We start from the raw sequence: 19422 nt of genomic DNA, 5'->3' as shown, positions 1-19422 counted from the left end.
TTCCATATTTTGTGGTAAATTTTTCTAGTTACAGGCTTTCTGGCCTGAACAAGAGTATCAATAACAGAATCTGAGAACCCTCGCTTTGATAAGATCAAGCGTTCAATCTCCAAGCAGTCAGCTGGAGTAGGACCAGATTCGGATGTTCGAACGGACCTTGAACAAGAAGGTCTCGTCTCAAAGGTAGCTTCCATGGTGAAGCCGATGACATATTCACCAGATCTGCCTACCAAGTCCTGCGTGGTTACGCAGGAGCTATCAAGATCACCTACGCCCTCTCCTGATTGATCCTGGCTACCAGCCTGGGGATGAGAGGAAACGGCGGGAATACATAAGCTAGGTTGAAGGTCCAAGGTGCTACTAGTGCATCTACTAGAGTCGCCTTGGGATCCCTGGATCTGGACCCGTAGCAAGGAACCTTGAAGTTCTGACGAGAGGCCATCAGATCCATGTCTGGAATGCCCCACAGTTGAGTGATTTGGGCAAAGATTTCCGGATGGAGTTCCCACACCCCCGGATGCAATGTCTGACGAATCAGAAAATCCGCTTCCCAAGTTTCCACTCCTGGGATGTGGATTGCAGACAGGTGGCAGGAGCGAGTCTCCGCCCATTGAATGATTTTGGTCACTTCTTCCATCGCCAGGGAACTCCTTGTTCCCCCCTGATGGTTGATGTACGCAACAGTCGTCATGTTGTCTGATTGAAACCGAATGAACTTGGCCCTCGCTAGCTGAGGCCAAGCCTTGAGAGCATTGAATATCGCTCTCAGTTCCAGAATATTTATCGGTAGAAGAGATTCTTCCCGAGACCAAAGACCCTGAGCTTTCAGGGATCCCCAGACCGCGCCCCAGCCCATCAGACTGGCGTCGGTCGTGACAATGACCCACTCTGGTCTGCGGGAGGTCACCCCTAGCGACAGGTTGTCCAGGGACAGCCACCAACGGAGTGAGTCTCTGGTCCTCTGATTTACTTGTATCTTCGGAGACAAGTCTGTATAGTCCCCATTCCACTGACTGAGCATACACAATTGAAATGGTCTTAGATGAATGCGCGCAAAAGGAACTATGTCCATTGCCGCTACCATCAAACCTATCACTTCCATGCACTGTGCTATGGAAGGAAGAGGAACGGAAGGAAGTATCCGACAAGAGTTTAGAAGTTTTGTTTTTCTGGTCTCTGTCAGAAAAATCCTCATTTCTAAGGAGTCTATTATTGTTCCCAAGAAGGGAACTCTTGTCGACGGAGATAGAGAACTCTTTTCCACGTTCACTTACCATCCGTGAGATCTGAGAAAGGCCAGGACTATGTCCGTGTGAGCCTTTGCTTGAGGAAGGGACGACGCTTGAATCAGAATGTCGTCCAAGTAAGGTACTACAGCAATGCCCCTTGGTCTTAGCACCGCCAGAAGGGACCCTAGTACCTTTGTGAAAATCCTTGGAACAGTGGCTAATCCGAAAGGAAGCGCCACGAACTGGTAATGCTTGTCCAGGAATGCGAACCTTAGGAACCGATGATGTTCCTTGTGGACAGGAATATGTAGATACGCATCCTTTAAATCCACCGTGGTCAAGAATTGACCTTTCTGGATGGAAGGATTCTTCGAATGGTTTCCATTTTGGACGATGGAACCTTGAGAAACTTGTTTAGGATCTTGAGATCTAAGATTGGTCTGAACGTTCCCTCTTTTTTGGGAACTACGAACAGATTGGAGTAGAACCCCATAACTCGTTCTTTTAATGGAACAGGATGAATCACTTCCAGAAGATAACCTTGGAAGACTATTTCTAGCGCCCAAGGATCCAGAACATCTCTTGCCCAAGCCTGAGTGAAGAGAGAGAGTCTGCCCCCCACCAAATCCGGTCCCGGATCGGGGGCCCGCATCTCATGCTGTCTTGGGAGCAGTGGCAGGTTTCTTGGCCTGCTTTCCTTTGTTCCAGCCTTGCCTTGGTCTCCAGGCTGGATTGGCTTGAGAAGTATTACCCTCCTGCTTAGAGGACGTAGCACTTGGGGCTGGTCCGTTTCTGCGAAAGGGACGAAAATTAGGTTTATTTTTGGCCTTGAAAGACCTATACTGAGGAAGGGCGTGGCCCTTGCCCCCAGTGATATCAAAGATAAACTCTTTCAAGTCAGGGCCAAACAGTGTTTTCCCCTTGAAAGGAATGTCAAACAATTTGTTCTTGGAAGACGCATCCGCTGACCAAGATTTTAACCAAAGCGCTCTGCGCGCCACAATAGCAAACCCAGAATTTTTCGCCGCTAACCTAGCCAATTGCAAGGTGGCGTCTAGGGTGAAAGAATTAGCCAATTTAAGAGCACGAATTCTGTCCATAATCTCCTCATAAGAAGAAGAATTACTAATAATCGCCTTTTCTAGCTCATCGCACCAGAAACACGCGGCTGTAGTGACAGGGACAATGCATGCAATTGGTTGTAGAAGGTAACCTTGCTGAACAAACATCTTTTTTAGCAAACCTTCTAATTTTTTATCCATAGGATCTTGGAAAGCACAACTATCTTCTATGGGTATAGTGGTGCGCTTGTTTAGAGTAGAAACCGCCCCCTCGACCTTGGGGACTGTCTGCCATAAGTCCTTTCTGGGGTCGACTATAGGAAACAATTTTTTAAATATGGGGGGAGGTACGAAAGGTACACCGGGCCTGTCCCATTCTTTATTAACAATGTACGCCACCCGCTGGAGTATAGGAAAAGCTTCGGGGGGCCCCGGGGCCTCTAGGAACTTGTCCATTTTACATAGTGTTTCTGGAATGACCAGATAATCACAATCATCCAAATTGGATAACACCTCCTTAAGCAGAGCGCGGAGATGTTCCAACTTAAATTTAAAAGTAATCACATCAGGTTCAGCTTGTTGAGAAATTTTTCCTGAATCTGAAATTTCTCCCTCAGACAAAACCTCCCTGGCCCCCTCAGACTGGTGTAGGGGCCCTTCAGAAACAATATCATCAGCGGCCTCATGCTCTTCAGTATTTTCTAAAACAGAGCAGTCGCGCTTTCGCTGACAAGTGGGCATATTGGCTAAAATGTTTTTGATAGAATTATCCATTACAGCCGTTAATTGTTGCATAGTAAGGAGTATTGGCGCGCTAGATGTACTAGGGGCCTCCTGTATGGGCAAAACTGGTGTAGACGAAGGAGGGGATGATGCAGTACCATGCTTACTCCCCTCACTTGAGGAATCATCTTGGGCATCATTTTTACTAAATTTATTATGACATAAATCACATCTATTTAAATGAGAAGGAACCTTGGCTTCCCCACAGTCAGAACACAATCTATCTGGTAGTTCAGACATGTTAAACAGGCATAAACTTGATAACAAAGCACAAAAAACGTTTTAAAATAAAACCGTTACTGTCACTTTAAATTTTAAACTGAACACACTTTATTACTGCAATTGCGAAAAAGTATGAAGGAATTGTTCAAAATTCCCCAAAATTTCACCACAGTGTCTTAAAGCCTTAAAAGTATTGCACACCAAATTTGGAAGCTTTAACCCTTAAAATAACGGAACCGGAGCCGTTTTTATATTTAACCCCTTTACAGTCCCTGGAATCTGCTTTGCTGAGACCCAACCAAGCCCAAAGGGGAATACGATACCAAATAATGCCTTCAGAAAGACTTTTCTATGTATCAGAGCTCCACACACATGCAGCTGCATGTCATGCTGTTCTCAAAAACAAGTGCGCCATACCGGCGCGAAAATGAGGCTCTGACTATGATTAGGGAAAGCCCCAATAGAATAAAGTGTCTAAAACAGTGCCTGCCGATATTATTTTACAAAAAATACCCAGATTAAATGATTCCTCAAGGCTAAATATGTGTAAATATGATCGATTTAGCCCAGAAAATGTCTACAGTCTTAATAAGCCCTTGTGAAGCCCTTATTTACTGTGTGAATAAAAATGGCTTACCGGATCCCATAGGGAAAATGACAGCTTCCAGCATTACATCGTCTTGTTAGAATGTGTCATACCTCAAGCAGCAAAAGACTGCTCACTGTTCCCCCAACTGAAGTTAATTCCTCTCAACAGTCCTGTGTGGAACAGCCATGGATTTTAGTAACGGTTGCTAAAATCATTTTCCTCATACAAACAGAAATCTTCATCTCTTTTCTGTTTCAGAGTAAATAGTACATACCAGCACTATTTTAAAATAACAAACTCTTGATTGAATAATAAAAACTACAGTTAAACACTAAAAAACTCTAAGCCATCTCCGTGGAGATGTTGCCTGTACAACAGCAAAGAGAATGACTGGGGTAGGCGGAGCCTAGGAGGGATCATGTGACCAGCTTTGCTGGGCTCTTTGCCATTTCCTGTTGGGGAAGAGAATATCCCACAAGTAAGGATGACGCCGTGGACCGGACACACCTATGTTGGAGAAATATTTGTTTACCCCCTAATTATAGAAAAAGTGACATCACAAGCCTGGTCTATTTTTTATTACAAAATGTAGCTACAAAAATATTCACAAACTTTAATAAATTACAGACATTATCTATCTCTCCCCATGGTAGTAAACTTTTTAAAGGGACATGAAACCCAAAATGTTTCTTTCATTTTTCAGATAGATCATACAATTTTCAACAATTTTCCAATATCCTTTTTTATGTAAGTTGCTTCATTCCCTTAGTATCCTTTGTTTAAGGAGCAGTAATGCACTATTGAGAGCTAGCTGAAAACCAATAGCAAGAGGCATATATGGGCAGCCAAAATCAGCAGCCTCATAGCCTACCTAGGAATACTTTTCAACAAAGTATACAAATAGAACAAAACAAATTAGATAATAAAATATGGTGGGAAATTATTTAAAATGTCATCTAAATCATAAAAGAAAAAAACTTTGGTTTCATGTTCCTTTAATAAAAAAAGAATGATTTCATAATGATTCCATGTAAAAGAACAAAAACTGGATTAAGGATTCACTAAATACATGTATACCTATACATACAAACATAACCTAACTCATACAGCAAAGGCACACACCATTTGTATGGAATAGTTCTTACAAAAATGGTCTATTACAGATGTTGAAGAAACTCATTATTTCACTACAAATGGTAGTACCTATGCGTTCATTGTTGACACAGTTTCATACCATTCATAGCCATATACTGTATATCAGCAATCCTGGCACAGGATGTCTGATTACACTGGTAGAAGACCAGAGACGGGTATATGGTCCTCAAGTGACTGCAGTCCCAATAAGGATAGGAACAAGTCAAACATATCCCATGGACACCAAGCCAAACACTTTTTTGGTCTGATAGACATCAGTTGGTTACCGTGACCTGAAACTACTATGAAATGCATCCTTTATCCAGTTTAGACGTCACATACCGACATTATATTCATTCTATTTTCAAACTAATCAGTATTGTTATCCAGGTGCCTTCTGCTTCTTCCAGACATATGGATAATACAAATCTAAGGCTTACGGAGGAAGCCTTAAACTTTATGTAATAATCATTCTGTGTACAGCAACCAGCCTATTTTCATATCTCTAGCCTGCATACATGTAGTCTGGGTCCTTTGCTAGGAGGGTGTGGCACCTACACGCATGATCCTGAATAAGGCATTGATGTTATTGCTTCGGATTGCATCCCTACAAGATGTGATCACTTGGACTTTGTGTTTCCCGGCTGTAAAGAAGAAGAATTAATGTTAAAAACCTCACAGACGGAGTATTTTATAATAGACATGGTTATTATGAAGGTAAGGTAGGGATATCACAGTGATTACCATTGTTTATAAAATGTAGTAATTAATTATGCATGATATGTGTGTAAGGGAAAAGTAATTTCATCTAAACTTATTAGCGATGAAAATAATTGACTACAAAGTATAGGGTGTAATTTATTGAAACATTTACAAAGCAACAAATCTATGACCAACTGGGCACCAACAAAAACAAACATCTTAGTAAAGATTTAAGTAAACCACTGTTTTTCATTTTGGAGCATCACATTATCATTTGTATTCTATAAAGTCCCTGATTATCATTAGCATAGTCATTTTTAAGTGTGTTTGTTGAATTCAAACATTTCTCTCTCAACTCACACTTTGTTTAAACCCTTATATTCAGATTGCAGGAGTACTAATTGCTTAATTATTTCCCTCTTTACTATGGTAAATTATTCTTTTTAATTTACTTGTGTTTTAGGTTGCACCTACACACAGATATAAAGATACACATTTTCTTACTTCGTAAGCGTCCTGCCCGCTGAATTGCTTGGTTTACGCATTTTAGATTGTTCAACAGTTCCGTGTGATTGTTGCAGCGGATCTTGTATCGATTTATCAGATCTTTGTTCAGGTCATACAACTCTGCATATCGCTTCTTCATGTTTTTCCTATTTAAGTATAAAGATAGGTAAAAGTAAGTTCTCAATTCTTTTCAGGGACCCACACAAATATCACACTCTGAATTTGATACCCTCCTTATCAGTTGGGACAGTCCCACTACACAGCTGTAATCACCCATAATCAAGCTCATTCCAATTAGTGTCTCAAATGTTAAAATAGGATTTGGGGACAGACTAAATGGTAATCTACAAAAGCACAGGGACATACTTACATATCCCTCATCAGACGAGCATCTTCAGCCTGCACCAGCATGCTGCGGATTAGATTGGACTGCTCAGCCATGTCTGCAGTCATTTTTTGATGCACTGAATGAGACTCATCAACCTGTCAGGGACACAAGCATTTATATTCATACATAGAGAAAGCATGGACATATGGCAATGGCATCTTTCATTGCACTTTGTATATAAACCAAAGATAAGAAAGACAAAATGGAGGCAAATCTTTGTCTTAAAGGGTCTACTCAAAATGTGTTATTGGTTAAAAAGATAGATAATCCCTTTACTACCCATTCCCCAGTTTTGCATAACCAACACAGTTATATTAATATACTCTTAGCTCTGTGATTACCTTGTATTTAAGCCTCTGCAGACTGCTCCCTTATTTCAGTTCTTTTGACAGACTTACATTTTAGCCAATCAGTTCCCTCTCATAAGTAACTCCAAGGGTGTGAGCACACTTATCTATATGGCACACATGAATTAACGCCCTCTAGCTGTGAAAAAATGATCAATGCATTCAGGTAAGAGGCGGTCTTCAAGGCTTAGAAATTAGCATATGATCCTACCTACCTAGGTCTAGCTTTCAACTAAGAATACCAAGAGAACAAAGCAAATTTGATGATAAAGTAAATTGGAAAGTTGTTTAAAATTACATGCCCTGTCTAAACCAATAAAGTTTAATTTTGACTAGACCGTCCCTTGAAAGGAAATTAATCATAAAATGTGTTTTGTACACAGACATATTTATTTTTAAACCATATATAATAGCCAACAGATAGCAGTGGATACATCTTTGCTATAGCTGCATTTTGAGACTTGGTTTGTGGCATAGCCTTTGTTCCCAGTGTGAGATGCAAGTGGTACATTTTAAGGCTGGGAATCTATCATATATACTCTATAAAAAACTCCTCCTGTGCCAATAACTATTACATTTATTAGACAAGGCTAATTACAAGCTGTTGCTTCATAAATAATACACTTTTCCTGTTTAATATCTTTATAATGATACATTTTTGTATCAGATTTATGTAACTAAATGTTTTGTGTACGACTACTTGCTATCTTACCATACAGTTTCTGTTCATAGAAATATTAAGACGGAGATAGATAGAAAATATGACATTTTCATTAACGGATTACTACTTCTCTGTGATCATACTAAATTGTGCAAAAAGGAAATTTATGCTTACCTGATAAATTGATTTCTTCTACGATACGACGAGTCCACGGATTCATCCTTTACTTGTGGGATATTTTCCTCCTGCTTTCAGGAAGTGGCAATGAGCACCACAGCAGAGCTGTCTATATAGATCCTCCCTTGACTCCACCCCCCAGTCATTCGACCGAAGGTATAGGAAGAAAAATGGGAAACTAAAAGGTGCAGGGGTGACTAAAGTTTTAAACAAAAAAATAATATAATCTGTCTTAAATTGACAGGGAGGGCCATGGACTCGTCGTATTGTAGAAAAATCAATTTATCAGGTAAGCATAAATTTCCTTTTTTTCTACAAGATACGACGAGTCCACGGATTCATCCTTTACTTGTGGGATACAATACCTAAGCTACAGAACACGGATGAACGGGAGGAACAAGACAGATACCTAAACAGAAGGCACCACTGCTTGAAGAACTTTTCTCCCAAAAATAGCCTCAGTAAGTATCAAATTTGTAAAATTTGGAAAAGGTATGAAGGGAAGACCAAGTCGCAGCCTTACAAATCTGTTCAACAGAAGCATCGTTTTTAAAAGCCCATGTGGAAGCCACCACTCTAGTAGAATGAGCTGTAATTTTTTCAGGAGGCTGCTGTTCAGCAGTCTCGTATGCCAAACGGATGATGCTTTTCAACCAAAAAGAAAGAGCCGTAGCTTTTTGACCCCTACGCTTTCCAGAATAGACAACAAATAGAGAAGATGTTTGACGGAAATCCTTGGTTGCTTGCAAGTAAAACTTCAAGGCATGAACCACGTCCAAGTTATGTAACAGACGCTCCTTCTTAGAAGAAGGATTAGGACACAGAGAAGGAACAACAATTTCCTGATTAATATTCCTATTTGAAACAACCTTAGGAAGGAATCCAGGTTTAGTGCGCAAAACCACCTTATCAGAATGGAATATAAGATAAGGCGAGTCGCATTGTAACACAGATAGCTCAGAAACTCTTCGAGCAGAAGAGATAGCAACTAAAAACAGAACTTTCCAAGATAGAAGTTTAATATCTATGGAATGCGTGGGTTCAAACGGAACCCCTTGAAGAACATTAAGAACTAAATTCAAACTCCATGGCGGAGCAGCAAGTTTAAACACATGCTTAATTCTAACCAAAGCCTGACAAAACGACTGAACGTCTGGGACATCTGCCAGACGCTTGTGTAGTAAGACTGACAAAGCAGAAATCTGTCCCTTTAAGAAACTAGCTGATAACCCCTTCTCCAATCCTTCTTGGAGAAAGGACAAAATCCTAGGCATACTGATCTTACTCCATGAGTAGCCTTTGGATTCGCACCAATAAAGATATTTACGCCATATCTTATGGTAAATTTTCCTAGTGACAGGCTTTCGAGCCTGAATCAAGGTATCAATGACCGACTCAGAGAATCCCCGCTTAGATAAAATCAAGCGTTCAATCTCCAGGCAGTCAGTTGCAGAGAAATTAGATTTGGATGTTGGAAGGGACCCTGAATGAGAAGGTCCTGTCTCAGTGGCAGTTTCCACGGTGGCAGAGATGACAGTTCCACCAGATCTGCATACCAAGTCCTGCGTGGCCACGAAGGCGCTATCAAGATTACCGAAGCCCTCTCCTGTTTGATTCTGGCAATCAGACGAGGTAGGAGAGGAAAAGGAGGAAACACATAAGCCAGGTTGAACGACCAAGGTACTGCTAGAGTATCTATCAGTACTGTTTGAGGATCCCTTGATCTGGACCCGTAACAAGGAAGTTTGGCATTCTGACGAGATGCCATCAGATCCAATTCCGGTGTGCAAACACCTCCGGATGGAGCTCCCACTCCCCCGGATGAAAAAAGTCTGACAACTTAGAAAATCCGCTTCACAGTTCTCCACTCCTGGGATATATATTGCTGATAGATGGCAAGAGTGAGTCTCTGCCCATCGAATTATTTTGGAAACATTTATCATCGCTAGAGAACTCTTTGTTCCCCCTTGATGATTGATATATGCTACAGTCGTGATATTGTCCAACTGGAATCTTATGAATTTGGCCGAAGCCAGCTGAGGCCACGCTTGAAGCACGTTGAATATCGCTCTCAGTTCCAGAATATTTATTGGTAGTAAGGACTCCTCCTGAGTCCATACACCCTGAGCCTTCAGGGAATTCCAGACTGCACCCCAGCCCAAGAGGCTGGCGTCCGTCGTCACTATGACCCATGCTGGCCTGCGGAAGCACATTCCCTGGGACAGATGATCCTGTGACAACCACCAATGAAGAGAGTCTCTGGTCTCTAGATCCAGATTTATCCGCAGAGATAAATCCTGCAAAATCCCCATTCCACTGTCTGAGCATGCACAGCTGCAGTGGTCTGAGATGTAAGCGAGCAAACGGAACTAATGTCCATTGCCGCTACTATTAACCCAATGACCTCCATACACTGCGCCACTGATGGCCGAGGAATGGAATGAAGTGCTCGGCAAGTAGTTAAGATCTTTGATTTTCTGACCTCAGTCAGAAAACTTTTCATGTCTACCGAGTCTATCAGAGTTCCTAGGAATGGAACTCTTATCAGAGGAACTAGTGAACTCTTTTTTATGTTCACCTTCCACCCGTGAGTTCTTAGAAAAGCCAACACGATGTCCGTGTGAGATTTGGCTAGATGGTAAGTTGACGTCTGAATCAAAATATCGTCCAGATAGGGGGCCACTGCTATGCCCCGCGGCCTTAGATCCGCCAGAAGGGACCCTAGCACCTTTGTGAAGATTCTGGGAGCTGTGGCCAACCCGAAAGGAAGGGCCACAAACTGGTAATGTTTGTCCAGGAAGGCGAACCTGAGGAACTGGTGATGATTTTTGTGGATAGGAATGTGAAGATACGTATCCTTCAAATCCACGGTGGTCATATATTGACCCTCCTGGATCATTGGTAAAATTGTTCGTATAGACTCCATCTTGAACGATGGGACTCTGAGAAATTTGTTTCGACTTTTGAGATCTAAAATCGGTCTGAAGGTTCCCTCTTTTCTGGGAACCACGAACAGATTGGAGTAAAACCCCTGCCCTTGTTCTAATTTTGGAACTGGGCAGATTACACCCATGGTATATAGGTCTTCTACACAGCGTAAGAACGCCTCTCTTTTTGTCTGGTCTACAGACAAACGTGAAAGATGAAATCTCCCTCTTGGGAGAGAATCCTTGAATTATAGACGATACCCCTGGGTCACAATTTCTAATGCCCAGGAATCCTGAACATCTCTTGCCCAAACCCGAGCGAAGAGAGAAAGTCTGCCCCCTACTAGATCTGGTCCCTTCATGCTGTCTTAGTAGCAGCAGCGGGCTTCTTGGCTTGTTTACCTTTATTCCAGGTCTGGTTAGGTCTCCAGACTGACTTCGATTGAGCAAAGTTCCCCTCCTGCTTGGAGGCGGATGAGGGAGTAGAGGGACCGCCTTTAAAGTTTCGAAAGGAACGAAAATTATTCTGTTTGGTCCTCATTTTAACCGTCTTGTCCAGTAATGTCAGAAATGATCTCCTTTAGTTCAGGCCCGAATAGGGTCTTACCCTTAAAGGGAATAGCTAAAAGCTTGGATTTAGATGACACATCAGCAGACCAAGACTTAAGCCATAACGCTCTACGTGCTAAAATGGAAAAGCCTGCATTCTTTGCCGCTAATTTAGCCATTTGGAAAGCGGCATCTGTAATAAAAGAATTAGCTAGCTTGAGAGCCTTAATTCTATCTAAAATATCATCTAATGGGGTCTCAACCTTAAGAGACTCCTCTAGAGCCTCAAACCAAAAAGCTACTGCAGTAGTTACTAGAACAATGTACGCTATAGGTCGTAGAAGAAAACCCTGATGAATAAACAATTTCTTTAGAAGCCCCTCTAATTTTTTATCCATAGGATCTTTGAAACTGTCCTCAATAGGTATAGTTGTATGCCTAGCCAGGGTAGAAATAGCTACCTCCACCTTAGGGACCGTCTGCCACAAATCCCGAATGGTGTCAGATATGGGAAACATTTTCTTAAAAGTAGGAGGGGGAGAGAACGGAATGCCTGGTCTATCCCATCCCTTAGTAACAATGTCCGAAATTCTTCTAGGGACTGGAAAAACATTAGTGTAGATATTTATCAATTTTACACAGTTTCTCTGGTGGAATGACAATAGGGTCACAATCATCCAGAGTCGCTAAGACCTCCCTGAGTAACAAGCGGAGGTGTTCAAGCTTAAACTTAAAGGCCGTCACATCTGAGTCTGTTTGAGGCAACATCTTTCCTGAATCCGAAAGCTCTCCCTCAGACAACAATTCCCCCACCCCCAAATCAGAACACTGTGAGGGTACATCGGATATGGCCAATAACACGTCAGAGGGCTCAGCATTTACTCTAATACCTGACCTGCTGCGCTTACCCTGTAAACCTGGCAGTTTAAATAATACCTCTGTAAGGGTAGTAGACATAACTGCAGCCATATCTTGCAGGGTGAAAGAATTAGACGCACTAGAAGTATTTGGCGTCGCTTGGGCGGGCGTTAAAGGTTGTGACACTTGGGGAGAAGCAGATGGCATAACCTGATTCTCTTCTGACTGAGAATCATCCTGAGACATAATTTTATCAGCTAAAATATGTTCTTTGCAATGTAAGGCCCTTTCCGTACATGAGGGACACATTTGAAGTGGGGGTTCCACAATGGCTTCTAAACACATGGAACATTGGCTTTCCTCAATGTCAGACATGTTAAAACAGGCTAGTAATGACCACAAACAGGCTTGAAAACACTTTATTTAGTGAAAAAAATAACAATCTGAAAAACTGTACTGCGCCTTTAAGAGAAAAAAAGCGTACAAATTTTCCAAAACTGCTTTAAAATGATAAAATTATCCCAATTTTAGTATATACGTGTCTTATCTTGCCAGCTAAGATTGCACTACCAGGAAAGGAATACTTAACCCTTAATGACAAAAACGTTATTCAAAAAAACGTTATGATTAACAAAAAAAAAAACCCTGTGGCGCCTACCTGCCCTCAGGGGTCTGTAAAACCAGTTTAACACTTCGATTAGGCCCAATCCTTCCTTTGAGGCCCACCGGAGCTGGAGCTTGCATGGGGAATTCAAGTGCGCAACTGAGGCGCGAAAATAGGCCCATCTACATTGATGTCTCACAGCCTTGCAAAGAAACCGCTACAAAGCTGTCTAAAACCTAGTCATGTGGGTTTCAATATACCCAGGTCTAAAATAAGCCATGTGCACCCTCCATTGCCATAATAATAAAAATGTTTGCTTCACACAAAAGAAAAAAAAACGTTAATTGTCCTCCAAACATAAAATAGTTTGCCCAACAAACATTATGCCATCAGTGTCAACCATTTTTTCAGCCCAACATACAGGTCCCAGTAATACCCTTCTCTTTCACATTAAGATTACTGCTTACCCCTTCCCTTATGGGAATACTGTCAGCCAATTCTGAAATAACACAGTCTCTCCAGAAAAAAATTACTGAACATACCTCAATGCTTGTAGCATGAAAAACGTTCCTCACACTGAAGTTTCTTAAGTACTCCTCAGCCATTCTGTGGGAACTTCTCTGGATCTTAGTGACAACTGCTAAGATCATCAGTCTCCAGGCAGAAATCTTCATCCATCTGCTGCTTGGGAAAAAATAGCACTCACCGGTACCATTTAAAATAAAAAGGTCTTGCTTGAAGAAAATAAAAACTATAATTTTATCACCTCTTTCACTTTGCCCTATTACTTAGTGTAGGCAAAGAGAATGACTGGGGGGTGGAGTCAAGGGAGGAGCTATATAGACAGCTCTGCTGTGGTGCTCTTTGCCACTTCCTGTTAGCAGGAGGATAATATCCCACAAGTAAAGGATGAATCCGTGGACTCGTGGTATCTTGTAGAAGAAAAACTATTTATATAACACTTTGCTGTCAAATTTGGTACTTTGTTTTGAGACTAAAATCAAGTTTAAAGAATATTCTCCCAACAGTAATTCCACTCTTTAAACAAAATCATAATTTTGGCATACTGATTAACATATCCTTTAAGAAGCAGGCAAGAAAGGTCTCTAGTCATTTAGTGATGTGCTGCAATTGTTTTCTAACAACAATTATTACTTGCCTTATTTGGAGAAGATAATCTAGACTTGTTTCTGGAGTAGACAAGGCTAGGCCCTGTCATTTAGTTACTAAAAGTTAGATTATTTTTTAGTATTTTACCAGGTGATTTTATATTTATATGCTACAACTTTTTATTCATTTGAAAACATATATGTATGTATTCATTACGTTCTGTTTCACCTGGAGAGGGTTGTGGATCCCACAAGGAGCAGCTCATTGTAAACCAGGGGATTGGAAGACAAGTCCACATTACACCTGGGATGACTGTGACATTTCTCACTGAGAAAAGATCTTTCATTGTATGGCGATAACAGAGGATCATGGGAAGTAGGAGGGATTTAAAATTCTGGTGTGCAGGGGTATCTTTTGCCTCCTCCTAGTGGTCAGGACCCATAAGTCATAACGTGTGAACTCTAACCATCTGATAAAAGAAAATGATGTATTGTTTTTATTGATTTCTTGCCCAGCATATAATGCATACATTAGACATACTATGTTGGGATTAAGTCTCGATATTTTCATTTAGTGAAGATCTGCCTTCTCTGTACTACACAGGACAAGATTGCTTAGGTCATATTTGCTTAATATATTGAGATCATTAGCACAATGACACAGGGAACACAAACATGTGATTAATTTTAATATATTCGTAATTCATATAGATATGCTGTAAATGTTTAATAACTCAAATGTTCAATTGTTTATGTCAGCATAGAAGGTGTGAGTAGCACTATTACTATAACATGCAACAAGTAAACATGGCAATGTGGTACAGAATTGTGATTGACAGACTAAGCAAAGTTAGGATTTGCTTGCAATAGCAAGATAGGTGGAGTGTGTGGCTTTTTTGTGGGCACAAACTACCCTAGAATAGTACTCATTGCATTCTATCTTGTTCCTGCAGCTCAAGGACAGTATGCACCAATTTTCATTAACTGCATGTAATAGACACTACTATAAAGAATACAATTCACAGATACTGATCTAAAACTCCAGTATAAAACCTTTTAAAAACTTACTTAGAAGCTCCCGATTTAAAACTTTTGATGAGGTTAGGCTGGGACATCCACTGAAAGGGTCAGAGAGCATATGAAAAGACCCATTATGAAAAGACCCATTATTCAAACAGAAGCAATCTGAAGTCTGTATACATCAGTATGCTTCTAAAACTTTGGAGCTTGGTTAGGAGTCTGAAAATCAGCACAATGTTATTTAAAAATAAACAAAACTATACATTTTTACAAAAACACCCCCAGATGGGCTATATAAATGGATAATATACAAAACAATGTCCCTTTTAAAGGTGCCAGATACTGAAGCTTCGCTTCTTTGTACTTGGGGCTGCCATCTTGGAGCTGAGGTATTTTCACAGCCTGTGACATAAGCTGTGAACACTCACAGATCAGTAATATTGCCTAATTTGTTTATAGCTGTATAAAGTACTTCATGTAGGGTGCATGATACAAAGCAGGAGCTTTACATTGTTTGCTGTGGTTCCATTGCTCTATATTATTGTTGAGTTGTTTAATATATACTTTGTGTAACTGTAAAACTGTGTACAAAATGTAAAAATGTAAGGTTCACATGATGTAGCATGCACACTAACCTGAAGCACATAAGACAGCTGTGAAAAAAGAAAAAAGTGGGCAATATTATTGATCTGTGAGTGTGCACTGCTTCTGTCACAGGCTGTGAGACTACCTGAGCACCAAGATGGCAGCCCCCAGTTCAAAGAGGCGGAGCTTCAGTATCAGGCACCTTTAATCTATTAAAACAAGATAACTGATTTGTAAAGAGTTGCAGGAACAGGATGAAATGCAATAACATAGTAAGCAGTTACTATTATTTTGTAGCTGTGAACAGCAGTTTAATTTCCCTTTAAACCCCTTCTGGTCTTGGAGTAGCAAGAACTCCACCACTCCTGAGAAAAGTTTGTGTAGAGTACAGACAAAACGTATTGAGATAAGAAGCACTGAAACCCGCCCCACCCGTAATTTCACCTCGCACATCAGGGTATTACATAAACCCCACCGGCAGTTCATGTAGTGCCGTAAGTAAGATAAACTAGCTATGTACAGAAATGAGCGTAAATGCACATTTCTAGAGTCGCCAGTGACTTACACCACTTTAGAAACTGCCAGCGTCTAAGAAAGAAAAAAAAAAAACTACAGTAAAAGTCTAACCTGTCTCCCAAAAATAAACCCAACACGTAAAACCCCTATATCCACCATCAAACCCACATCGCAACTTATAATAAAAGTATTAAACCATAAACCGACAACCCCCCACAACGCAATATGCCTAATTAAACTATTAACCCCTAATCCGCCATTCACCCACATCGCGATCTACCTAGTAAAAGTATTAACCCCTAATCCGCCATTAAGCCACATCGCAACAAACTTTATAAATCTATTAACCCCTAATCCGCCAAACCCACACAACGCAATAATACTATTAAAACTATTAACCCCTAAATCGCCAAACCCACACAACGCAAATAACTAAATTGCTAAGCCCCCTAACCTAACACCCCCTAAATTAACCCCAATTAACTAAATTAAAAAATACTAAGTTACAAACAATTCAAATAAAAAAGCTAACATGACTTAAAAATAAAAAAACTAAGATTAAATTAATCTAAGATTACAAGAAATAAAAAATCTAACATTACAGAAAATAAAAATATCTAAATAAAAAAATTAAACATAATCTAGTTTGAGCAGAAGAGTTAGCAACAAGAAACAAAACCTGTCAAGATAACAACTTAATGTCTATGGAATGCAACGGCTCAAACTGAGCCAGCTGTAAAAATTTAAGAACAAGGTTAATGCTCCAAGGAGGAGCAACAAACTTAAAGACAGGCCTGATTTTGACCAAGACCTGACAAAAAGATCGCACATCTGGCACATCCGCCAAATGTTTATGTAGTAAAACTGATAAAGCAGAAATCTAACCCTTCAGGGTACTGACTAACAATCCCTTCTCCAGGTCTTCCTGAAGAAAAGATAAAATTCTAGGAATTCTAATTCTACTCCAAGAGTAGCCCTTGGATTCACACCAATAAAGATATTTACGCCATATCTTATGGTAAATATTTCTAGTAACAGGCTTGCAAGCCTGAATCATGGTCTCAATGACCGACTCAGAAAAACCACACTTAGACAGAATTAAGCGTTCAATCTCCAAGCAGTCAGCTTCAGAGAAACGAGATTTGGATGAAGGAAGAGACCCTGAATCAGGAGGTCCTTTCTAAGAGGTAGTTTCCAAGGTGGGAGAGATGACATCTCCACTAGGTCTGCAAACCAGATCCTGCGAGGCCACGCAGGGGCTATTAGACACTCTGACGGAACGCCATCAGATCTAACTCCGGCACCCCCCATTTGAGGACTAAGATGGAAAACACTTCCGAATGGAGTTCCCACTCCCCGGGATGAAAAGTCTGTCTGCTCAGAAAATCTGCTTCCCAGTTGTCTACTCCTGGAATGTGGATGGCAGATAGACAGCAATTGTGGGTCTCTACCCACTGAAGAATCCGAGTAATCTCCTTCATGTCTAAGGAACTCCGAGTGATTGATGTAAGCCACAGAGGTTATGTTGTATGACTGGAACCTGATAAACTGGGCTGAGGATAACTGAGGCCAAGCCAACAGAGCATTGTAAATCACCCTCAACTCCAAGGTGTTAATGGGAAGAGCAGACTCCTCTCGAGTCCAAAGGCCCTAAGCTTTTAACGAGTTCCAGACTGCTCCCCAGCCCAGCAGGCTGGCGTCCATGGTCACGATCACCCAGGAAGGTATACAAAAGCATATTCCCTGAGACAGATGTTCCTGAGAAATCCACCACGGGAGAGAGTCCCTTGACGACTGATCTAACTCTATTCTCTGAGATAGATCCGCATGGTCGCCATTCCATTGTCTGAGCATGCACAACTGGAGAGCTCTCAAATGGAATCAAGCAAAATAAATGAAGTCCATGGAAGCCACCATCAGACCGATTACCCCCATACATTGAGCCACTGAAGGATAAGCAGTAGCCTGAAGAGAGAGGCAAGAGGAAATTATTTTGTTTTTCCTGACCTCTGTCAGAAATATCTTCATCAATAGAGAATCTATTATGGTCCCTAAGAACACTACTCTTGTAGCAGGGGAAAGGGAGCTTGTACTAAAGGAAGAATAGAGCGTATAGTCTCCTTCTTGAAGGATGGAACTTTGAGAAACTTGTTTAGACACTTCAAGTCTAGAATGGGATGGAAAGTTCCCTCTTTTTTGGGAACCACAAATAGGTTGGAGTAGAACCCGAGACCCTGTTCCTGCACTGGAACTGGTACTATCACTCCCAGGGAGGAAAGATTCAAGAACGCCTCTCTCTTTATCTAGTCTGCAGATAACCTTGAGAGATGGAATCTGCCTCTGGGAGGAAAAGTCTTGAATTCAAATTTGTAACCCTGGGATTCTATGTCCACAGTCCAGGGATCTGGGACATCCTGTATCCAGGCTTGAGAAAACAGAAAGTCTGCCCCCCACCTGATACGATCCTGGATCGGGGGCAAACCCTTCATGCTGATTTGGAATCAGCTGCAGGTTTCTTTGATTGTTTCCCCTTGTTCCAAGACTGATTGGATTTCCAAGAAGACTTGGATTGTTCCTGCTTGGAAGAAGAAGGGGAAGGCTTTCCTCTAAAGTTATGAAAGGAACGAAAATTACTCTGACGTCCTTTAGGCCTATTCTTCTTATTTTGAGGTAGAAAAGACCCTTTTCCACCCGTAATATCAGAGATATTTTTTCTGCCAAACCAGGTCCAAACAAGGTTCTGCCCTTGTAAGGAATCGCCAGACCAGACCAGACCGCAGACCAGGATTTCAACCATAACGCCCTGCGGGCTAGGACAGCCAAACTATAAGTTTTAGCTCCTAGTCTAACAACCTGTAAAATGGAATTTGCAATAAAGGAATTGGCCAACTTAAGAGCTTTAATCCTATCCTGAATTTCATCCAAGGAAGTCTCTACTTGAAGAGAATCAGACAAGGCGTAGAACCAATAAGATGCCGCACTAGTCACAGTGGCAATACACACCGCAGGTTGCCATTGGAGACCTTGATGAACATACATCTTTTTTAAATAAGCCTCCAGCTTCTTGTCCATCGGATCCTTAAAAGAGCAGCTATCCTCAATAGGAATAGTGGTTCTCTTAGCCAGAGTGGAAATGGCTCCTTTAACTTTGGGTACAGTATACCAAGGGTCTTTAATAGAGTCCTCGACAGGAAACATTTTCTTAAAAATGGGAGACAGGGAAAAAGACACCCCTGGTTTTTCCCATTCCTGTGAGATAATCTCCCTAGCACGGTCCAGCACAGGAAAAACTTCCGAAGTGGAAGGTTCATCAAAGAAACTATTAAGTTTACTAGATTTCTTAGGAGTGACAACGACAGGGGTATCAGAGTCATCTAAAGTAGCTAAAACCTCCTTTAACAATACACAAAGGTGTTCAAGCTTAAATCTGAAGGATACCACCTCAGTCTCAGAA

At 41.2% G+C, this 19422-nt stretch overlaps 1 protein-coding gene across 1 annotated transcript in view; it reads right to left on the bottom strand.

Annotated features, from left to right (window-relative positions):
* Window positions 1-4447: 4447 nt before the first annotated feature.
* Window positions 4448-19422, bottom strand: part of BBS2 (Bardet-Biedl syndrome 2) — a 134455-nt gene continuing 119480 nt past the window's right edge. Inside the window, exons 16-18 of the mRNA XM_053700300.1 lie at window positions 6598-6710; window positions 6225-6373; window positions 4448-5662 (exon numbers count right to left, since the gene is read on the bottom strand). Coding sequence (XP_053556275.1) covers window positions 5556-5662; window positions 6225-6373; window positions 6598-6710 — 369 coding nt within the window. The 3' untranslated portion in view covers window positions 4448-5555. The remainder of the gene's footprint in view (window positions 5663-6224; window positions 6374-6597; window positions 6711-19422) is intronic.

Source organism: Bombina bombina, chromosome 1 (genome assembly GCF_027579735.1).
Source record: "Bombina bombina isolate aBomBom1 chromosome 1, aBomBom1.pri, whole genome shotgun sequence".
Taxonomy (NCBI): domain Eukaryota; kingdom Metazoa; phylum Chordata; class Amphibia; order Anura; family Bombinatoridae; genus Bombina; species Bombina bombina.
Note: the sequence above shows the minus strand (reverse complement) of the source record. Positions and strands in the feature narration are given on the sequence as shown.